This window comes from Linepithema humile, chromosome 4, assembly GCF_040581485.1.
Source record: "Linepithema humile isolate Giens D197 chromosome 4, Lhum_UNIL_v1.0, whole genome shotgun sequence".
NCBI classification, from domain to species: Eukaryota; Metazoa; Arthropoda; class Insecta; order Hymenoptera; family Formicidae; genus Linepithema; species Linepithema humile.
This window is the reverse complement of record NC_090131.1, coordinates 29,789,857-29,813,054: the sequence shown is the minus strand read 5'-3', so window position 1 is coordinate 29,813,054 and position 23,198 is coordinate 29,789,857. Positions and strand designations below refer to the sequence as shown.

General features: G+C 38.6%; 3 protein-coding genes across 12 annotated transcripts in view; 1 reads left to right on the top strand and 2 right to left on the bottom strand.

Moving 5' to 3' along the window:
* The first annotated feature begins 1,063 nt into the window (after positions 1-1,063).
* On the top strand, positions 1,064-16,801 carry LOC105671103 (myogenesis-regulating glycosidase). Of its 9 annotated transcripts, XM_012365004.2 has the most exons (10): positions 1,064-1,213; positions 3,249-3,526; positions 3,843-4,352; positions 4,626-4,711; positions 9,180-9,385; positions 11,390-11,526; positions 12,991-13,209; positions 13,318-13,428; positions 14,134-15,129; positions 15,201-16,801. In XM_012365004.2, the coding sequence occupies exons 1-10, from the start codon at positions 1,169-1,171 to the stop codon at positions 16,105-16,107; spliced, it is 3,495 nt and encodes a 1,164-aa protein (XP_012220427.1). In that variant the 5' UTR covers positions 1,064-1,168; the 3' UTR covers positions 16,108-16,801. The 9 variants fall into 9 exon arrangements, with proteins under 9 accessions (XP_012220427.1, XP_012220428.1, XP_067208994.1 ...); XM_012365005.2 differs by lacking the exons at positions 1,064-1,213; positions 3,249-3,526 and having other exon boundaries at positions 4,215-4,352; positions 4,626-4,707; XM_067352893.1 differs by lacking the exons at positions 1,064-1,213; positions 3,249-3,526; positions 3,843-4,352; positions 4,626-4,711 and adding an exon at positions 6,669-7,932.
* Positions 4,537-6,640, bottom strand: LOC136999281 (nucleoside diphosphate kinase homolog 5-like). The gene is made up of 5 exons (XM_067352910.1): positions 5,867-6,640; positions 5,372-5,767; positions 5,159-5,297; positions 4,961-5,049; positions 4,537-4,878 (listed from the first exon to the last, which is right to left on the bottom strand). The coding sequence occupies exons 1-5, from the start codon at positions 6,116-6,118 to the stop codon at positions 4,768-4,770; spliced, it is 987 nt and encodes a 328-aa protein (XP_067209011.1). The 5' UTR covers positions 6,119-6,640; the 3' UTR covers positions 4,537-4,767.
* Positions 16,802-18,036: 1,235 nt separating the features above from the next.
* Positions 18,037-23,198, bottom strand: part of futsch — a 48,450-nt gene continuing 43,288 nt past the window's right edge. For both annotated transcript variants that reach the window (XM_067352892.1, XM_012365003.2), the window contains one exon: positions 18,037-22,806. In XM_067352892.1, coding sequence (XP_067208993.1) covers positions 22,637-22,806 — 170 coding nt within the window. In that variant the 3' untranslated portion in view covers positions 18,037-22,636. The remainder of the gene's footprint in view (positions 22,807-23,198) is intronic.

Genomic DNA, 23,198 nt, shown 5'->3' with positions numbered 1-23,198 from the left:
TTGAAAAAAAATTTGCATCTAAAAATGGTACCATTTATCTTTTTGTATGTACGTTTAAAAATGCAGAAGCAAAGTGCACTGCTATAAATAAGCTTAAATTGCGTATTCAGTTTTTATTCATTTTTTTCTGATCTGTGTGTTTGAAGATTTTATCAGATTCTTCTTGGATGCCATTGCAGCAACTTGGGTAAGTTTAATTAAACAATAGAAGATTTATATTAATAAATAAATTTACGCCTAATAAATAAAATAGAAGAAATAAAATTATTTCGCCTGTTTTTCTTTTTAATAAAAAAATATGTTCCATTTTTTAATTATAATTATGTGTTACATCTTGCAAAAAATATCTTAAATCGCAGTAGACAATTTGTAATACTAGCAGCGAATATATGAAAAAAATTGTAGTTTTTTATATCGACATTGTCTCTATAATAATACAATCATTATTATATAACGCGATAATCTAAACGTATCGTGACGCAACGCGCTCAGACAAACAATTCTGGAATAATGCAATTAGTTTTTCCTTGTTCTGTATTTCTCAGTTTGTGAAAAAGAGAATCCTTGTAAAATCTGGAAAATTTTTGATAAAATAGATAAAAATTGATAAAAATTCATCAATCTTAGATCTTAAAAACAAATGTACAAAAAAAGTTTATATCAGCTCGCAAATATCTTGCCAAAGAATGAAAGAATTTATGCTGAACATATTTAAGTGGATTGTACCAGTAGCACCTAGCAAAAGAGATTAATGCACGATTGCATACCTATTATAACGATTGCTCATTATAAAAAATTGCACTATTATCTCAGATTAAAGTCTTCCGTCGTAAACTATATAAACACAAACAAACTCGAAGTGGGTCGAGTACACGCGATTGTACGAGATTATCACAGTGTGAGTGCACACAAAGTCATTCTACATAAAATGTATCTGTAATGCAGGTTTACGTGTGCACGCGGTCGCGATACTGATACATACAAGACACGGTCTAAGAAGATATCGCTAAGTGGCTGCCGATATACAGAGCGGTAGATCAGTTTAAGACTACCTGTCCCAGAAGGTGGAACACTCCGGAGACTGATTGTTGGTGATCGCGAATTTAATTTAATTACCGACTTGTGTAACGCTAAGAATAACTTAAAGGAGTTGTATTCTAAAAAAAAAATGGATCGTATTCAAAAAAAGAAGAAGAAGATAGGTGGTGAAAAGGTAGCCGTTTAAATCGAATTGCGTGTAAATTGAATTCCGTCAAATTAACACTTTAAAGATTAAAATTCTAATAATTTCTTATTTAACACAAAATTGTAGAATATTTTTATGCCTTTTCTTTTACATTATTAATAAAATCTATATAATTATTTTTTGTATAAAAGCAAGTTCTCTTAAAATCTGGTGGGTTCCGTTAAATTATGAGACAATTTATGTTTGTCATTACAACATTAATGACTTTCCTGCACAATAAATCATCTGTTTAACGAATAATTAACTGTATTCACTACAATATTTTAAAAATTTATAAAGTATTAAAAATTTTGAATCGAATTTTGTTTACAGTTTTAGTAAATGCGGCGTGCGTATAAAAGATTAAATTCTTTTTTAGTTTAAAAACAGCCATCTTATCGATGATGTTTGTCAAGATAACAGCTGAAGAAAATCGACAATCAACAATGTTAAATTACTTTAACATTCTAGCTTTAATTAAACTGCAAATCTATTTATTAACAGTAATACAACATGAAAAATTTCAATTAGTAATTATAATGACCTGTCTAATTTTAACTCTAAGCGGATAAAATAATTAACTTAATAAGGTAAGTTATAAGTTAATACTTAAGGTATCTAAAAATTTTATATTTAAAATTAATTATAATATTCTTCATTTCTATGTTTAAAATACAAAAAATATCAATATCAGTAAAAAAAGTAAAACTTTATAACAACCCAGACAGCACGCATGTCTTTTAGATGTCTGAGAAGTTTATTACTGCGTTTATTTCTAATAAACGCAATAAAAATATTTAATTTCACGATTTAAATTTCTTACATTTAAGAACATTTTGCGTGTAAGAAATGCCAGTAAAGAAATGTTACTTTCTTGTTACAAAGTAAAACGTAAAAAAACAAGAACGTTTTAATATACATTCTATCATTCATACACGTCATATTTTTACTATTTACAAAGCCTCCTTAACTCCACGTTATCTGAGCACACATTAACCTAAATTCTTAAGAAATCTCACAATTCCTCCTTCCAATGCTTTACTGAGATCATCAACGGTTTTTTATTTTTGTTCTAAAATAGGTAACAAGGAAAAACGTTGTGCGTATCGTTAAAAATTCCAATTATCGAGGAAAATGCATTATATATCGAAGAACGTACTGTTCTTTTACTTGCAATTGAAATTGCATTAGTTTCTTGTTAGGTTTATGTCTATATTTGAAAAAATAATAGTTTTACGCATAAATTCATAAGAAATTACGAATATTCATGTATGCATAAATTTGCATTAATATAGACGAACGCTGCAAGAGTTCTTCTATGCCGCTTGATGGACAAATATTTTATGCTTCGAGCGGCTCTTTATTATTCGTGACATAACAATCACTAGTTACGGATCATGCATCATTTGCATTGCGTAATGGAGTTAGCAGAAACAAATCGAACTGTCAAATCGTTTCACGTGATTCATCTGTCTAGACCATTCGCTTGAAATGCATATGACTAGAGGCCTTAAAGTACTTGTTGAAGAGCAAAATTATGTTCCCTGCGAATGATTCACGTTCCGTTGTAAAAGGCCGATGCGCTATTACAGTATTATTGGACGAGCACGTGCCATCATTAGGATTCGAAGTTACAGCTATTAAAAATATCATTTGCTCTATTTCGCTATTATTATGCTTAATCTTGCCTTTTTGTCTCAATATATTCTTAACTGAAACTCTCGACTAAAATAATTATTGTAGTAAGAATTATTTTTTTAATACAGAAAGATCGCTGAGGTAAACTTTGCAAACTTCTTACGTTCTTTCGCGTATCTTTTTCAGCGAGTGCGCTTTTATAGCTGGGAGACTGCCTCATCTCGATAGAATGAAATGCAGAGAGACGGTGCGCGTCCACCGCGTATAGCTTTAACGAGACTTAACGAGTCCACTCCCACAGACGGTTTCAGCGATCGTCATTCTCCTCCCGCACTGCTCAGATCTCTCCGATCATCATCCTGTCTCTGTTGCATGTACGACGCAGAAAGTGCTGTTATCCATTGTCGATCCTTGGCATGTGACGGTGGCCAGTGTCAATCCGGTCGGACTCGCCGCAAGACGAGGCCACTCCTTGTCCACTCTGCCTTCAAATCGAGACGAAGGGACCAGCCAAGAGTGGCCGACCTTCAACAGGCCCGTCAGGATACCATCACCCTGGTACAAGCCCGGCAGCGGCTCTACAGGTCACGTCAGCTCCGACAAGTCTGAAGAAGCGGCGTTGATCGACTCGACCTGGCTGAGTCCTGGATATTCGCCGCAAAAGTAGGTCTTCATTTTTCTGCTAATAAAATTGACATCGAAATAAACTCAGGATCGTTCAAAATTAATATAAAGGTTCGGTCTTGGATATATAATAAATTTATTTGGTGAACAGTATGACTTTACTTACATCTATAGTTTCGGAATAAATTCTTTGTAACATTTAATACGTGTCTTAACATTTATTAGCCAGACAGATCTCTTCGAGACAGTTAAAGGCGAGATAAAAACGTAGCAAATGAATGACTAATATAAATCGTTGTAATTGCACGCGTATAAATTGCTCAATGATCCCAATGTTTCATGTTGCAATGATAAGATCACCAATCAACGCTACTTACGACACCTCGTCGCCGAATCCGTCCAAAGAAAGATTGCGAGATAGCAAGCAGAAAACAGACGAGGCAAGGCGCGACGTCGAAGCGGGCGAGGTCGACAATGGATTAATCAACGGCTCGCAGGAAATTAGTCGCGACGGTTTCAACGATGCGGACAGTGCAGTACGAGTGCGTTTTGAGATCGGCAAGGCGCAGTCGAAGCGGGATGGAGTGCGATGTGAAAACGGGCAAAGTATCAACGGTGTGCCGCGAGTGTCGACGAAGAGTCAGAGCGTGAACGATAATTCCAAGTCCGAGCGGCGGGTGATCGCGAAACAGAATCGCGCGAACGGAGAGATTGTGGAAAGGCAGAAAAGTTCGCGAGAAACGGATGATGTGAAAAGCGACGAGGACACGACGAATGCGAATAGTGAATGGAACAATGCTGATGCTCGGATAGTTGGAGAGAAGCCAGCGGTTGTCGACATTGTTAAAAACTTGGTGGAGTCCAGGTAATTACGCTGGAAATAATGCGCTGACAGTGCACTTTGTTTTACCATAAATTATTCTGCGATTAAAAGCTAAAATAAATGTCAGTCAAATATTTAATATTCAAAATCTGGAAAGAATATTAAAAATGTTTTTAAAATATTTTTATAAGCAATATTTATTTAAAGATTGCATACAAATGAAAGATGGCTCAGCAATTTAAGCTTTATTTTGCACGACACATTTACATTCACATTTTACATGACAATTTGCAATATTCTATTTTATGTTTCGAGGTACAATCCGCAAACCGCGACAGAAAGGAAAATAAATAGGATGCCATCATGTCGACAAGAAATATCGAAGAAAATAAAGCCAGTGGGTAAGACGACGGTATTAAAGTATGTTCGACGAAAGATGAGAGATGATGAAAAAGAATTACGTCGAAATTAAAGCGAGATCTTTCGGTAATTTAGGCTTATTAGGATTATTCAAGAGCAACCAATGCGCTAACCACAATACAGGATCGTCCGGCTTGGTTTTACAACACTGTAAATCAAAATTTATTTGAAAGTTAATGAAAAAATATCAGATTACATTATAAAAATAATTTTTATTTATAAAAGTTTACCAAAGTTAGACCTTCGACGAGAATGGGATTTATAGTCTCCCATAAAAAATCTTCAGCCATTTCATTTCTTAACAAAGGTTCAACAATGACTGAAAAGAAAAGAAATTTTTCAATTTATCATCGAAATAATGCTATTAAGTATTAAAAAAAAATTAAATATTTCCAAATAAGACAACAAAGAAATACAAAGTAATTTACAATCAGGAAAGAAGAAATGAATCTCTTTCTCGGCTTGTTCGCGACTGTTGCTGCCATGAACAGCGTTCTTAAAGCTTTCTCCTTTGCGACCGTATTTCGCTCTGATGCTATCGGGAAAATACAAACGCGCTTCAAGCACCTGAAATAATTTCAAAATTAATCAAAAGCTTATCCTTAAAATATTAGTATATTTTTTTACACACTCTAAAGTACCGTGCTCGGTCCTATGATTTTCTTCCAATCTTCTACAGCGTTTTGCTTCGCTAACACGAATATTATGATAGGTTCCGAGGACATGTATGCCACTAGATGAGGGAAACTCAGTTCACCGTAATGATCGCTGTAGAATTCCGAAGCCTGTTCGGGTGTGAGCTGGAGCCAGCGAGTTTGACAAATCTCGAATCCTTCCGTATATATTTGCCGCTCGATCTCTTTTCTGTAGATCATCGCTTCCGGCTTTATTATAGCCAAGGTGCATTCAACGTCCAATTCTTTCTCAGCGATCTCCTCAACTCGCTCGGCCTCGAAGCAAACTGGTGGCAATTTGACATCTTCCTCTTTTTCGATTTCGCCGAAATATTCGCATTCCCTCGGATAAACAAATTTATACTACGATATTTACGAATATTGTTAATTTACTTTCGACAAAAATAAATGTTGTAGCTGTCACATTTTATTTATTGCATACATTTCAAGCCGACAACGTACCACTCTGCTCGATTCGCTGGAGGATTCCGTGCTTGTCGATGATCTTACGCAGTCGCATGACGTGTCACTGCTATCAGGTTTCACGAAATCGATCGGTATCAAATTAATGCTGGTGGAAACCGTGCGTTGTTCAAGGATGTCCTCTTCAGGACGATACAGTGTCGGGCATTTCGAGAAAATAATTATGGTTTCCGACGAAAGGTCAATTTTTCCGACAATTTTATTTCCTTGCTCTTGTGGACAGTCACACATGTTGATTCCACACAAATTGAGCCTCCTCCAAGATTATTTCTGTTATTATTTAATTATTTAATTGTTCCCGAAAGACTTAAGAATAATGATCCCTAATTTTCTGATTTATTAGCATCACATATTCGCAGAGATCGTGAATGGTTATATCGAGCTGTATCTTTGATATTCACTTGTTCTGCCATGGCACTGTCACATGATAAAAATACCAAACTTCTAATTATTATCTCAGAACAATCTTTTCGCTCTCCAATCACACCGCCGCTTCAATTATAGCGATGTTTTCTTACGAGAGTTTGCACTCCGATAAGTTAGTATATAGAAACATAACGCGTGTACAGATGAATTTCGCTTTTGGCGCTAACATTGTGCGAATATTTATATGGCGATAGTGACGTTCGACTATGCAAATTAATTTAGTAAAGTTTATACTATTGTTAACGCGCATAGCGCTGTATTTGATTGTCGCTAAACAATACAAGACTTTTAAAGGGATATTCTACTGTGCGACTTGAAAAAAATCAAATTTTTTTTACTTTTTTAACGTTGAGGGTCTCAAACATAAGTTCCTATAAAGTTTTGTGATACATAAAAATAACAAGCATTTGTAGGTTGCCGTTCAGGTAAAAAATCGATGCGCTTATTGTTAGATACAAGCTGCATCGAATAGATACCTTTTCTCGGAATAATTTTCTGGTTTAGTTTTCTTTGTATAGTGATCTCTAGTGTATTGTGTGTGTATTGTGTGTATTGTGTGTATTGTGTATGTGTTGGCTTAAAACGACCGTTGGAAGCGATGACATATTTAGAAAGGACAACCTCTGGAAGCGTTTAGTACTATCTCGATCGTTGAACAAAGCATACGTTTCAAAGTGGATAGAAAAGGTTCACGATCGTCTAGCAAACAAACAGATAGATCTAAAAAAAAGAAAATTTCCTGGAAATCAAAGCACGATTGAACAAGATATAATATTTACAAGTACGTCTGCTAAACAAATAAAGAGCACGCAGCATGAAAATGAAATTTTATTTGAATAATCGCACGGATATCTCGCATTCTCGATTTTGTACAAGTTTTTGCTGCAATAAATCAACTGATAATATGCAAAACGTGCCAAAAAGATGTGAAATTTGGAGAAGCAAGTGCACGTTCAGGATTCAAGATATCAGTGACGTGAATAATGTTATTATAAAATCGACTTTTTGCAAGATATGCGAACTGTGGATGAAAAGGAAAAACAGTATTGAATACATAAATTTTATGGCTATTTATAAAAAGAACTGCTGTATAAATCACTTAGGAAGCGCAGGGAAAATGGAACAAGATGCAGTAGATGAAATATTTGAAAGATCGGAAGAAAAATGTGGAGTAAAATATAAAACATATATTGGAGATGGCAACAGTAAGACATTCAACACACTTTTGAAAATAAAACAATATGGTGATGATATTATTATTACAAAAAAAGAATGCGTCGGACATGTCGAAAGCTTCAATTCTTTAGTATGGACATTTGCACCGAAACATATTTTTTGTGCTGCAAAAACCAACATTGAAATTGCAACATATTTAACAACTTGTATTTTTAATGAAGACTTCCATCCACTTTTGGAGATGTTAACATTGATGGGAGTGAAAATTGGACTCGAGGCGAGAATATTTGCTGATATAATGAACAAGGACAAGGAACGCATCGAGTGGCAACTAAAGCATCAAAGGAGGCTCGTAGTGCTCGTAGATTGCAATTATCGGAACAAAATAAACATTTTGAGATAAAGGAGAGTTTGCTGTATGGCCTTGATATCGCCAATTAAAGGTAAGCTTTCATTTTTTTATATTATACTCTGTACTTCAAACTTTAAACACGTTTTTCTCGAAACTATTGTATGTTTTTTGAATCGGTTAATTTCGATTTTTTAAAAAGTATTAAACCAATCGGCTTCAACTTTTTTGTATATATAAAATACATGTTTGTTTATGATCGGAACCAGGATTATTACGATATCTTCAAATTAAGTATATTTTTATAACTGTCAAAGTTCAACTTTCTAGTGAAAAATTGATATCTGTTTTTTAAAACTGCGCCAATTTAATAATTTGCAATATTTTTTTTTTATTCTGGTTCGAACCATAGCTACATTCATAATAATTAAGAATCTTGTTTATTTTTTTGTTTCAGACAAGTAGGGACGCTGGAATCATGTCGATCAGCGACATGTGTTTTTTTATGGCCTCTCCTTAAAATTGTAAAACATAAAAACTAATTAATATTTAATTTTACAAAAATTTATTTAAATTCTGTAAATAAGAATAAATATAAATTATTACAAACAAGCTGCAGAGCCAGAGCTAGTTAAATATGCTCAGTTTATTACTTTTTATCACATTAAACAATAACAATAGACGTTTTGACCATTCGGATGCGGTTATCTTCAGTACAATTATTAAATATAATCTTCTAGAATCATATTACAATAAATTCATCCTTTAAAATCGTTTCTTTTGAATAACATTTAAACGGTGGTTGAAAAACATTTCTTCAATGTCATACTCAATCACCAAATAGCAAAACTCCAGATTATTGGGGAAAAATAAGTTGTTCATATTTTACAAATTTTTTATTCGATGTGTTATCAAAAATTGCGCCATTATAATTGATTACATTAATTTCAATGCATAACAGTAAAAAATATCATTCCATCTGAGAGGACATGGCAAACTAGTTAAAGGTATTACTAAATTGAGATGTGAAGGAGAAACGTAGTGGGAGAATAATATTTAAGCAGGAAACAGATTGAGTACAGTACAGTACTTCTAAATATCTCTGAAAGCAGACTGACTTGAAACATAGTTTTAAAAAAAGTGGACTATACATAAGTTTTCTTAAATTGATGTGACCCATCATGATATTTTTTACTGTTATGCATTGAGATTAATGGTAATCAATTATAATGGCGCAATTTTTGATAACGCATCAAATAAAAAATTTGTAAAATATGGACAACTTAATTTTTAAGTACACATTTGATTCTTATTTATTTGGTCTTTTTGATTGATTTTCAGACATGTCAGGCAAATTGAGCGGTAATACAAACGTCGCTGTTAACAAAGTCAAGCAAGAGAATAATCAAGAAACCGTCAACAAGACAAAGCCGGTGAAAGCATTACCGGAAGTGGCACCACTACGTGTCACAAATATAAGAAAGACCAGCATTTCTATGCCCAGCAAACTCGACGAGATGGACGATCTTCGAATAGACAGACAAAACGTAAGTCAAAATTCACCAATTATTATTACGATAATATCTACGCGAGACATTATAAATTAGTCGGATAGTCTGTCATTAAAATAGACGTCGTCGAATATTGCGACACTTTACATAAGTAAAGGAAGCGATGACGCAGGTTCCAAGTGACGAAAGAAGTATCCTTCGGAAATCGAAACAAGAAGATTACGAGTACACTTGTACACAGTCTTCCGAAGCCGTGATTTCGAAAGTCAAACAACATTGGCGTATTCTCACTGAATAATCACCGGCAGTCTCTCTAACGACGAGAGTAACGTTGTTATATCTCGTAATTCAAGTTCACGTAAAAGAATTTATTTTAAGCTCGACTTTTCTCGAGAAGTTGACTTGATCATTTTCGAATTGTTCTTAAAGTGATTGGTGATTTATTTTATTATAAATTCACTCAACAATGTATTACTCGTTTTATCGTAAGAAAGTGTATTATGTGAAAAAAGATAAAAGCAGTACAGAGACAACTGCTATTATCAATAAACGCCAAAGATTGCAGGTACAGTTCTATTTTAGCGGAACATCCTAGAAAAGACAATTATTTCAACATTTCGACTTTAGACTCTTATAACTTTTTTTCTACAGCACCTACAGTAAAAACAAGCATACTTTTCTCATGTAATTTGGGTATGCGCTATCGATTGAGCCTATTATCAACTCAATCGGCCCAGCCGTTATTGAGATCCGATAATCTCGGCTCGTCTCAACTTTCGGGCTCGCGTAAAGATACGCGGTCGGACTTGCGCTGCGCGTGAACTTGGCGCGAGACACTAGCGTGTCTCTTGATATATTCCTTGGCCGATTAGCAGATTTAGATTTATTGCTGTTCAAGAGGTGCGCTAAAAATATCTTGCAGTTAACATAGAAACGAGTTTACATTGTCGTTATCTGTTATAGTATTTATATCAGAACCGGTTTTTAGGAAAAACGAGTTTTCCCGACACTGCGTTATGTAACGTTTATCACCGCTGAACTGTCAATGTTAGCGGAGAATATAGTATTGTGTGTGTTGTGTGGCTTAAAGCGAACAGTTCTTACCGGCCGCTTGATATGAACGGTAGCATTATCTCGTGCGTGACGTTATTACAGATTTGGTCTTTTCTAATTGTATTTTTCCATATCTTCTTTTTTTCTTCTTTTTCCCTGCACGATCTATTTCGATTTTATTTTAAATACACAATATGTGAGTAATTCAGATAAAAAAGACAAATAAAGGCCTTTAATGTTTGCGATAAGTAGTAAAGCAAAAGACACTTTTGTATAATAAAATTATGTGATATTTTGATGAAAATGGAGGCCGATAATTACGCAACGGTGAGCATCGTGTCGATTATCAAGATTTATTGATATTTGGTCAAAGTAACGAAGTCTGAACATGTAAACATTTGTATCGACGGAACTGTTGCATGGTGCAATTAGCGTAACGCTAACAATTTTAATACGAAAGAAGTGCTTAACATGCTCGAATGACGTTTTGCTTCAGAAGAATACGTTATTGAAGTTGCTTGAAACATTTTATATATTAAATTTATCACAATGTACAATAAATTTTCCAATAAGAAGTTCATTTCAAAATATAGGCATTGCACACAATTGTTCATTATAATTGTTCGATATAATATCTCAGTTTTTAATGATTTCAATGTACACATTTACGTCTCTTAAATTTTTTATTTCCTCTTAGGAAAAAAATTATAAATGTTAATTTACAAAATATAAAATTCAAAAAATGTATATCTTATCAGCGTTGCATGATATTTCCTCGTGAATCGTTTGTCAATAAAAAATAATGTAAGCATGACGCACCAAGCGTCGAAACGCAGCATTGCTGTCGTTACATCAGCGATCAATATAGATAGAGCACGGATAAATCTTGTATGATTGATTTATGGCATCGATTGACGAGTTCGTCTCATTGCACAGGTGTCGGTTTGCACGCATTTGTTTATAACCAAATGGTAAATTGTGTTTCAGGGAACCGCTGCAAAATTCGGAAGAGCGGAGAGCGAGACCAGCAGCAGTGTGACTTTTAGCAACAGTGGTTCAACGCCGAATGGAAGTCCTCTGGGATCCGAAACGGAAGAGGAAGTAAATGACGATGAGCTGGTCAAGTGAGTATTATATTGAATGATCAATAAAATTAAAATTAATTGACTACAATTTAATCGAATAATTCGTTAAATTAATATTAAAATTAATATTAAAATAATAAAATATTATAAATATTAAAATAAAAATAAATTTGTATCATTACAATAAATTGCCTTGACTGCAATTAAAAAATACTAGAATTTTAATATATTGATAACAAAGATTAATCTTTTAATAGAATTTATTAAATGATTTTAGAATTCTTTTTAAATATGATTTTAAAAAGTGACTTTTTAATACAAACTTGCGTCTTTGTTCGATGTATGATAATTGCACAGTATAGCATATTACATACGCTGTGGTGTTTAGCATTCCAATATTGATCCGGTTTACACCTGTAATAACTCGTTCTAACCACGTAATAAATCCATAAATGTCGATGCTACTGAGACTGAAGCTGGAGAAACATTCCGTATTAGTTTCTCGCGAGAAGCCGTAAACTTCGACTGTAAGGTCCGATCCACACTAGCGGTCCGCTCCGCTTTCAGTCCGATTAAATATTCTTTCGTTGTTTCTTTCTTCTTTGTATTGTTTTGAGGGATCGTTGCTGGAGCAAAAGCGGAGTGAGACTTTGAGTGTTACTCACAGTGTGGATACGTACTTTATAAACAATTGAAGAATGTCGATCGGACTAAGAGCGGAGCGTGAGCGGACAGATAGTGTGGATTAGGGCTAATTTTCTCTCGACGATGTGCTCTGAATGCGCAATTTACATTGTAATACTTCATCAGTTATACGCACGAGGTACTGTTTACTATTTTCACTTACCATCAAGTACGCTCGGACCAAAAAGATAGGACAAACGTACTTATCTGACCACACGTTCATGGTCACTGTGAGTATCAGCGTCGTCGAGTTCGACCTTTTTTTATCGCTTCAGGGTTATCGCGCTGTGATATTCGTCTTTTACGATTACCAGTGATGCCATTTCGAGCTCCGAGTATCATACGCACACACCGAAAAATCGCGTACATGCGTTGCGCAGAACGCTATGCTCAGCACATTTACGTGATTCTTCGGCGTATGCGTATAGTATTCGGAGCTCGAAATGGCATTGCTGACTCGTTTCGGTCAACAGTCGCCGTTTGATCATAATTATAGCTCCACTGTTTTTTTCTTCTGCGCAAAATTCTCCAAAATTTTCTATTACTTTTTATCGGCGAAATATGCGAGTGTCGTGTGCTTAATGTCGCATAAAAATATCATAATTGAAAAACAAAAAATAAATTAACAATTGACCAGAAATCAACTGTTTCTGCGATTTGTAAAGATAACAAGATGATTCCCAGATACGATGTCGGTAGCGCTCTATCATTGCAAAGGTACAACGATTTGTACGCATCTGGCAAAATTTTGAAATAAGAATATGTTACTGTTTATTTGATTATATAGTTGTGAGATAATAATTTACAAATCTTTTCCAGAGTGCCGCTGCAAGCTCCACCGCGAAGAAAAGGCAAAATCATGTCATCGTCGATTAACGAAAAAATGGGAAACGATGCTACGGAACTTTCAGGTGTGCAAAGTGCGAATTCCACGATAACCAGCGTGAACAGCATTAGTAGTCTCTTGAAGGAGAAACTTCAACTGTCGCTACCACAGGCTCTGCGAAGCAGTGCGCGACGTCAGAATGCTGATTATAGGTAAAAATTGAGAAAATTTAATATAGAAGATAACATAGACGTAAATAGATTAACTTCTAATTAACATAGATTAATTTTTAATAACTTCTAAGAATTAATTTCTTGCAGGCTTAGAGCATTCGTCGGTTTCCTCTTCCTCTGTGTTGTATTCCTCGTGGGATTCGCACACATTTATTACACACAGCACGTCTTGCAGCGAGCTTATTTCGATAAATTTAGGTGAGTGTCATTAGCAATAAATTTAAGTTTGCCGTCGATCATTAGTTTTAGATGCAATGTTACGTAAATAATAATAATAATATTAATATAAATAATAATAATAAAACGTGTGCAATAAATTTACTTATTGTCAACGCATGAACGCATGTATAAATATGTTATTCCGACACTTAAGCATCCCACCGATTATCGAATCACAGTAATGTTTCGATAATTTGCATCGCTTGCCTACTATGGAATAACTTTCGGTCGTTTGCCTCTGCCAGGAAGCACCTAATGGAATACATTAAGGCTCGTTTATCGCGCTGATCTCGTGCCAGTCTCAAAATGCGTATTCAATTGTTAATCCAACGCTTAACTTTTTAAGGGCTACAATTATCTTAGAATTGTGGGAGAAAAGTAATTTCAATCGTCCGACTTCTCATACACACTCTACTTCTTTTCATCATTATAATTATGCTTTAACTCCCTCATTACACCTCATATTTCTCCATCAATTTCGTATTGATAAGAATTGTGCCTGTAATAAAAATAATGTTAAGAGAAATGTCAATTAATTTATCTTAAAACTGAAAAAAGTTTTAAACTGATGTCTCCGTCTCTCCAAATATTAACACATTTTTGCTTTACTTATCTTCTATAAAAATCGCGAAAATTTCTTCAAAATTCTTCAAAATAATAATTGCTCGTCTCGATATTTTTCAGGTTTAATAAAAACGACAGAGCGATGAAAATTTATAGCAAAACCGGTGCGGAAGTGATCGCCGCTCGGGTCGGCGAAGGTATCCCGTCGGACACAGGAGTGTATCCTTGCCTACCGCATCATCAAAGGCAGGATTCGGTCTGCCTCGAGTGGCTGCACCAAACACGGCTCTATCTCGCGCACACGAAGCACGGCGACATGCATTGTTACCACATCACCTGGCAGAGCCTGAGCCCCTACTACAATCCCAAGGACTGCTTCGACTGGTCCTCGAAGAGGGGTCACTGGTACGGCGCCGGCCAGATCCAGAATATGGCGTATCCTCTCGAACGCGGCCGCCTGGAGCTGAGCCCCTTTATTACGGGCGACGTGCGAAGACATCCCTTTGGCAATGTGCTAAAGAGGTACTTCCTCAATTCAAAGGGCGCTACGATCCTGGTGGACCCGGAAACGCCGCTGTACGTCTCCATCAACGCCAATAGATCCAACGAGTTCTGCCTTCAGGCCAAGCACGACGCCTTCGCCTACATCAATCACCTCACACCGCTACCTCAGCTCAATTACACCATCTGCGCCACCGACAACATGAAGAGCCTGCACTCCTCGATGGCGGAGAAATCCCTGTGGGACGGCTTGAAGCCCGACGAGCTGCACGCCGTTCACTCCCTGCTGTCCGAACCGGTCTGGCAAATTTCGCCCACTAACGAGGCGGCCATTTACAACTACACGGAAGACGTGATCGCGCTGGGATTCCTTCGCCAGGGACACGTTTTGCTGAGCGAGGAATGGCAGCCTAATTCGGGAGATTTTGTCCTGGACGAGGAACGATTTCCCTCCATGGAGGAGACTATTAATATTATTCACCGCAGAGGATTTAGAATAGTTTTCAGCATCCAGCCGTTCATTTCCACGGAATCCATCAACTTCAAAGACGCTGTCGCTAATAGATTGCTGATTTCTGAAAGAGGGAGCGATCCTAGAATTCCGGCGCTGGCAAGGTTGTTGAGAAACAAATATCAATTAATCTTAAATAAATTATATGTCTTTGAATATCTACGTTCAATTTCAGATACAAGCTGAGTAACAGCGCCGGCGTGCTCGACATCACGAACAACAAGACCTTGCCGTGGCTGCAGACGAAGCTCGAGAGCTTGATCACGAAATACCACGTGGACTCGTTCTACCTCGACCTGGGCACCGCTCAGGACATGCCGCACTACTACAAGTGCGAGCAGCCTCTGACCAATCCCGACCATTACAAGACCATTTTCACGCATTCGATACTAGGCACCATACCGGTGATCGGCGTTTCCAGCGCCATTTCCAGGCCACGAGCACCCGTCTTCGTGTCTCTGCCACCTTTCGCCTCCTCCTGGAAGGCCATCAAGACCGTCATTCCCACGGTTTTGAGCTACGGTATGATCGGCTATCCGTTCATCATGCCGGGAGCGGTCGGCGGCGACGTGGCGCTACCGATGTCCGACAACAATCCCGATAACGATTTCGAGGTGAATCTGCCGGACAAGGAGCTCTACATCCGATGGCTGCAGCTGTCAACCTTCCTGCCGGTGATTCGCTTCACCCACTTACCCAGCAAATATTCCGACGAGTCGGTCCTGGAGATCGCCAAGAGGCTGACCACTCTGCGGCAGAAGACGGTGACGCCGTTGCTGAAAAAGTACGCGAACGAGACTCTGGACACCGGTCTGCCCATCATTCGACCGCTGTGGATGCTGGATCCGGCCGATCCGGCCTGCCACGTGGTGGTCGACGAGTTTTCCGTGGGCGAGGAATTAATTGTGGCGCCGGTGCTCTATTCGGGCAGCAGGCAAAGGGAGGTTTATCTGCCGGCCGGAGTCTGGCGGGACGGCATCGACGGAAGTCTGCGGAAAGGTTCGAGGTGGATTCACAATTACAGAGTCGCGGAGGACAAAATAGCGTACTTCGTCAAAATGCCGGATAACACGAGATTCTGAAAGATTCCTGCATTTCGCGGACGACGTCGAAGAAATTCAAGATCACCGGATTAAAGTACGATTACTCCACTTTGTGCGACGCTGCAGTTTGCTCGTATGCCAAATATAGTATTTTATATTTGATAAATTCTCTGAAAATGCAGAAAAAGGATTGTGCAGTGACAAGTAATCTAATCTTGGTGTTGTAAAGTCATAAAATTTAGCAAACATGCAAATACGTTATTCAATAGTTAAGTGAATGTACCAAAAAAATTTTGAATGTTGTAATTAAATATTCGACATCGCGAACTTTGAGAGTGCAAATGGATAGTTATGCAGTGATAAATACTTAATGATGTGTAAAGTCATAAGTAAAGCATTTACACGTGCATAAATGAGGCGCGTTATACAATATTCGAGAGATATATTAAGAAATTTTGATTATAGTAAAAGCATACGATGTTACTATTCTATGAATACGAGATATTATCGACAATTTATAGTGTATATCATGTTGATACACGTCGAAAGAACATAAAACAAGTGTAGATTTAACTTATCCCGGCAATTATATTTATTTTACACAAAAATGCCACACCCAACAGTGTGGCATTTTTTTATCTTTATTATCTGTATCATTCAGTTGGTGATTTACTGATGAGACTGAGAGAGAGATTTTAATGATACAAATAAAAATATAATGAATATAGTCGTATCTGAATGCAATCTTGCAGAGCGCACGAGCTATTTATTTTCTTATTACAAACTTACATGACATATAAAACAAAATACGTAAGCATGCAAAAGCAGGGATCGAAACCGGCGTAATTTTCGATGAATTTTCCACTCTTGACACCGTATAGATGTAACCGATCGCGCGACACGCGGAGATTACTTTCGCACGTGTGCCGCATTGAAACCCCGGAACGCAGCGAGATTACGTCGGTTTCGATCCTCGTGCAAAACATATCGAATCGGGATCTACGGTCGATCGACGAGGAGAAAATCAAGACGCGTGAGACACACAGGCGAAGATTCTAAGGTATAGTGTATATTTATTATATTATCATTTTTATCATATAGCATAACATTGTTATTTCTATAATAATAATAATCATAGCACCATGAACACTCCACAGTAAGTTTTTTAATTCGTTATTCGAAAAAACGCGACGCGCCGATGCGTTGCGACGGGTGAGAACCGCGATCGTGTGATCGCGCGGGAACCCAGACACGACGCCGAGATTTCAGAAGATGCCCGAACAACGCCCGAAAAGAACAAATTATTGAACTTACGAGCGTTTGCCGGACGTTCTTCCAACGTCCTCGTGGATCTCGCGCTATCTCGGGTACGCGCGAAGTCTCTCGTTGCGCGACAACGAAATTCTCGACCGGACGTGACTAGACAAATCTCTCTTTCTCTATCTCTTTCTACATTGGGAAACGAAATTTCCGACTAGAGTTTCTGGCGAGAGAATTTCCGGCGGAGGAAAGGTGCCTGTTTTGATTTTGCTGATCACCGGGGCCGTCCGTCCGGTGGATTTAAGAAGTGATCGAGAAATGCGAATCAGAAAAAAGAAACGAGAACGAGAATCGCTTTCCTCCCTCGCACGAAACGACCGACAATTTCACAATTCCAAATGAATAATATTGTTGATTGTTCTTCGACAAAGAAATCACCGATATCACTGTTCTCACACGCGTCGAGCACCGCGATTTAGGGGTTCGTATAGGTGTCGAAGGGCTCACGTTTTTCACATCCCTCGTTCTCTCCCGCTTTCTCTCTTTTGCATCTTTCTCTCTGACTCTCTCTCTCTCTCGCGCTCTCTTATACTCCCTTTCTCTCTCTCTCTCTTACGTACTTCGCGTTCATATATTATATAGATATCTATATATATAATATATATATATATATACTTTTTTCTTCCCTCATATTTTATCCCGCTAATCTGTTTCAGTGAAAGCTCGTTCCTAATTTCTTATTTGTTCTTTTTTTTTTTTTATTATTTTATACTTTTTATTTAAATTACTCCAATAAACTCATCGTTTATTTTATCTATCCTGCGCACTTCATCATCGATCGACAATAGCTTCATTTAATAGTTCATTAATTTATTTTGTTTCGTTAAATTGAATTTTATAATTTTAACATCCTACCTAGATAACTGGTCATTATATTACTTGTCAATAAATAATACATAAATACATAGGTACATACTTCATCGTCATCACCTCTCTCTCTCTCTCTCTCTCTCTCTCTCTTTCTCTTTTTTCTCTCTCTTTCTCTCTTTTTCCTCTTTTTCCTCTTCTCTCTTAGATCTCTTTTTCCTTGCACGTCAATAACTCGCTGTCATACGTATCAAGAGAGGTATCGATAAGCATTATAAAAACTTTTCTACTGATGGAAAGAGAACAATGATGATGATGATAATGACCCACTCTCGCGAACGTAATCGGAATATGTAATAATATTAATAGTAGTCACAATAATAATAGCATAATAATATTAATTGCAATGATAACAAGCATAATAGTCATTAAAAGTAATCGGTATGGTAATAATCGTATTTATAACAATATCGATCGTTTTCGTCTCTGCTTCTCGATGTCACGTACGTTTCCCTCTTCGCTATTTTTTTTTTTTTTTTTTTTTCCATTATAAAATCTTTTTTTCGTTTATTTTTCTTGTCCCTTTCGTCGATCGGCGAAATAAAATCTCAGTCGCGCATGACTCCGCTGGAAACTAAAACGGACATAATCGGTCTCTCGGAGACTTTTTCGACAACCAATTCTCATCGAATAAACGCGCTTCTGCGCCTAGTGAATGCGATATATAATGATCACGCGAACGAAGGATGAACAATAAATAATCACACGAATGACAAATGAGTAATGAGTGACACATGTGTGTGTGTGTTTGTGTGTGTGTGTGTGTGTTTGTTTGTTTGCGTACGTACGTGTATGTGTGTGAGAAAATAAATTCCGCGCGATCGGAACAAAATCATGTGTGACTTAGAGGCGGTAAAAAACTTACGCACTAATCTATAGAAATCGGACCCGAAGGTCGCGCTATCGCGTGTCGATTGCAGCGACAAGACAAATCGTTTTCATCAACCTCTCCCGATCGCACGCCTCGATACCACCATACCTTAATGCCACCGTAAACGATCGGTCTAATCGAGCACCATCATTTTCGTGTAGGCACGAATGTGTCTCGTATAGAGGAGAGCTTTCTCCGACTTTCATTCGGCGAGATCCATTCGTGGTCGCTGGACTATGTTTCAATCCGACCGTACAATACGCGCGTCGCAAAAATGTCCTAAAACTTTCAGATAGAATCGTGCAAAATCGTGTCCTTTAGGCGTTCTTCAATTCTCAGGCGTCAATTGAGAGAGCTTCTTTCCAACTTTTGCGTGTGCAGTCCTTAAAACCCGACAACGGAACAGCCTCCGTGCTTCAGCTGTGTATACGAATAAAAAATCTATTTTTGCGATAAATATTACTTTCGTCCATGGATCTCGCGAGAATAATGAGCAAAGGTGTCCTCTATAAGTTACAGTTCGGTATCGCGCTTAATCGCACTTGTCTCTCTCTCTCTCTTTCTCTTTCTGTATCGATTCTTCTCTCCCGACCGCATGTTCTCTGTTTCTGAATCAATATCCTCTGCGTACGTGCTTCTGCCATGTCCCTAAATCGTAGTTGTTACTTTCGCGTCGAGTTTCAACCAACGCGTTTTGATTTCGAGTCAAATGTAAGGGCGACACAAGCGACTTGACATGACGTCAGAGTGCGATCTAGGGATACGCACGCAGGATCGGCGTTACAGATGGATTTCTTAAGGTACAATTACGCGAACGTTTAGAATCGAGATACTTGGTACAATCTGGTTTCTCTCTCTCTCTCTCTCTCTCTTTCTCAATCTCTCGAAAGAGAAGCAACAGAAAATAGGACACTCAGGACAGCGCAAGTGTCCAGCGTCTTTCACACGTCGCGGACTTTCGCGCTGTTCGGGCGGGACTTAACATCGACATCTTCACAGAGACTCGTTCGTAAACGCATGCCTCTGCGTCGGGACATTAAACGCTCATTCACGCTCTCGCTGCTTAGGTAAAAATAGATGGGAGGCCTGTCATCAGCTTGCTGAAAATGATCATGTCCCATGTAGTGAGGGTCGAATAAGCGCGATGTTCGATACGTTCTTCTCCTCCGCGTTAATCAGTCGTCCGTCGATGTGCTCACCGTTTCGCCAGTTTGACACGCTTCGACTTTTGCAATGAAACGTCCTAGTTCAGAGAAAGTTAAGTACAAAAAGTTTCATCGACTTTAATCGACTCCCCGAGTGGACTTCGTTAACTTCAAGTTCGCCAGAGACGTACAGCCAAGTCCGTCCGGGAGCGGATATCTATTCCAGAGGTAACAATCGGTTTTCTTCGAGGTGAACGATCTCGCCAACACCTCAGAAAACAGTGGTCGGGCGAGACAGTCGTTCGGGGCAAATCATTTCCCCGAGTTTTACGAGACTCCACTCGCGCAACAGATACGTTTGATCTGTCATTGCGCGGACGATGACGCGACTTTATCGCTGCGGCGGAGATTCCGCTTCCGTCCGTCCGCTAATTCATCCTTAAGCATCCAGCGATCCTTCTTTCGTGCCGCCTGTCAGCCGAGTTTTCTCCATCACTCTTCGTTCCGCGTTCGCAGAACTTTCTTCGACAGATCACTCTTCGCCAGACAGTTCTTCCTTCGCTCAGAAGGTTTTTTTTAGGCATCACTGGAATTGGAGAAACTTCGAACGAAGTTGCAAAATCTCGCAACTTCCGCCCGTCTTACGCGGACGGGTTGCAAACTTGTTTGCGCGACGCAGTGACTCGGTCACGTTTGCTCTCAGCGCTCGTTTCTCCCGCGAAAACGACGTCAACGTCGAAATCATCATCGTCGCAAAGTCTCGCGGGAAAGGTGATGCTTCTGAAAACTCGCCACCGCGACCAATGTTTTCCGAAGTCCCGTCCGCGTCGCAAACCTCAGGAAACACAGGGGGTATCCTCGTTAAAAAAACATCGAAGACGGACGATCGTCCGTTGGATGGACGTCTCGAGATGTGTCATTATCGCCCTTCCATCGCAGTAACGAAACGCTCGCCAGGTCTTCTCTTCGTCGCCGCGCCGTTCTCGTCCGAATTCGGCTCGCGCTCGCCTACGCGGATCTCAGTGGCAAAGCAGACGGAAAAGTCTGCCCGCGTACCATCGCTCCCGTAATCTCTATTCTCTACGATATAGAAACACGACACAGATAATTCCTATCCTAGTGCTTCCCGATGGAATTTAGCCGTTTTACCTACGCACGAATAGACATTTACGATGAGAAAGGGGGACTGTTAACAACGAAGGACAATGTTTCGGAGGTAAACGTTCTCTCCTCGGGCATATCTCGCGGTGTCTCACGTTAAAGACGACGATCCATCGGCGGATCCTCCTCATATCGTCGCGCGCGCGCGCGCGTCCATCGCGAACGCGCGCCTCGTCCCGTTCGCAAATATGTCTTTCAAGGTAAGATGTTTCTCTCGTGATATCCTTCTCTCGTTTTCTTTTTTTTCTTTTTTTTTCTTTTTAACTGAATACACTGAATACTACGCGGTGCTCTTGAAGCGGCAGCTGTGTCAGAGATATTAAAAGTTTTACTTTAATCTGCTGATCGAGGAGAGGGCGGGGCAAGAAGGATGCCGCTGCGACTTTTCGAACCCGCTGTGCGGATCGCGAGTCGGGAATTGGAATATTCTAAAAGTCTCAATTTTATTCGGTAAACTAGCGTACAGGATTGTCCCAGGCCGCGGCACTTCCGGATCGTCGTCGATTCGCGATCGTCATCTCCCTCTTCGCTTGAACGTGAAACCTTCGTGAGAACGAATCGTTTTTTATAACTTGAGCAGTGATTGATAAGATATTACACACGGTATCAGCGCGCTACGGGCAAAACGGTGCAAAGTGTAGAAATACAAATATCCGTTAGACCAAGGATACCCGACGGACGCCACTGTTGTCACAGTGCGAATTAATCGAATGTGGGATTCTCTCTATCAATAATCGGCTTCTTAAAAGTAAGTAATTAATTAATTTATACCTTGTATCCGTGTAAGGGAAAACCCTTGTGATCTCTTTCTCCCTTCTCGTCGCCCGCGCCGTCTCCTCGCGAAAGAATACGGGGGAACATCTTAACTTAGATTAAACATCTCGATTTGAGAACTGCACGATCGAAGGTCGGTCCTGCTTCCTCGGGACAATTTCCAAGATTATTGAATAGAATTTCCACGATCCTGATAGGCCGCAGAGCTATAACCGCGAGAGAATCTCAAAAATTCGAAAAGCCGTTTGTCTTCTAGAAAGAAGGTCAGGGATCGCCTGACGGGACGGTAGGTCGGCCTGCGCTCGGCGTTTTCCTCTTTTTTTTTTTTTTCTTTTGTATTTCTATAGGAATGGGTCCAAAAAACGGAATGATGACGCGTTCCGGACGCCGCTCAGAACTCGACTATTACGGCTGAGCAGGCTGCCAATCCCTAGAACTCGAGCCTGTAGGCACTGCAACTAGTCTCGTGATCCTGGAGATTGATAGTGCACCGAGACGCGGACGGCGATAAGTCTATGTGGTTTGCTGCGAGCGCCTCTTCATTGTCGGCGACCCAATAACCCAGGGTGTCAGTGTCGTACGTCGGTATCATGGTTACCTCTGAAAAAAAAAAAACATAGCAAATTTTTGAGAATAAATTGAAAAAATTCTTTAGGCTTGTGCAACACTCTGCAACTCAATAAGAAAATTTTTCTCGCAAAATTTATGACAAATGTTAAATATTAAAACATTATATCTACAATACGTGTTTCTTTTTCTAATTTTGCTATGATTATTTTAGCCGAGTTACACAACTATAAAGATAAACTTGTATTTTATACGCTAATGATAAACGTTATTTTTCACAAAATGTATTGATTGACTTTAAAGTTGCATAACTCGAACAAAATAATCGTAACAAATCATTGAAAAACGTGTTGTGTAGGTAAAATGTTGTGGTTTCTGACACTTGTCAATTTTACAAAAAAAAATTTTTTTATTAGGTTACAGAA

Coding starts and splice junctions, on each gene's coding strand:
- LOC105671103 (XM_012365004.2), top strand. CDS start 1,169: ATGGATCGTATTCAAAAAAAGAAGAAGAAGATAGGTGGTGAAAAG. Junction 1,214..3,248: donor AGAAGATAGGTGGTGAAAAG/GTAGCCGTTTAA, acceptor TGTACGACGCAG/AAAGTGCTGTTATCCATTGT. Junction 9,386..11,389: donor TTCGAATAGACAGACAAAAC/GTAAGTCAAAAT, acceptor ATTGTGTTTCAG/GGAACCGCTGCAAAATTCGG.
- LOC136999281 (XM_067352910.1), bottom strand. CDS start 6,118: ATGTGTGACTGTCCACAAGAGCAAGGAAATAAAATTGTCGGAAAAATT. Junction 5,298..5,371: donor AAATCATAGGACCGAGCACG/GTACTTTAGAGT, acceptor AAATTATTTCAG/GTGCTTGAAGCGCGTTTGTA. Junction 4,879..4,960: donor TCGTCGAAGGTCTAACTTTG/GTAAACTTTTAT, acceptor TTTGATTTACAG/TGTTGTAAAACCAAGCCGGA.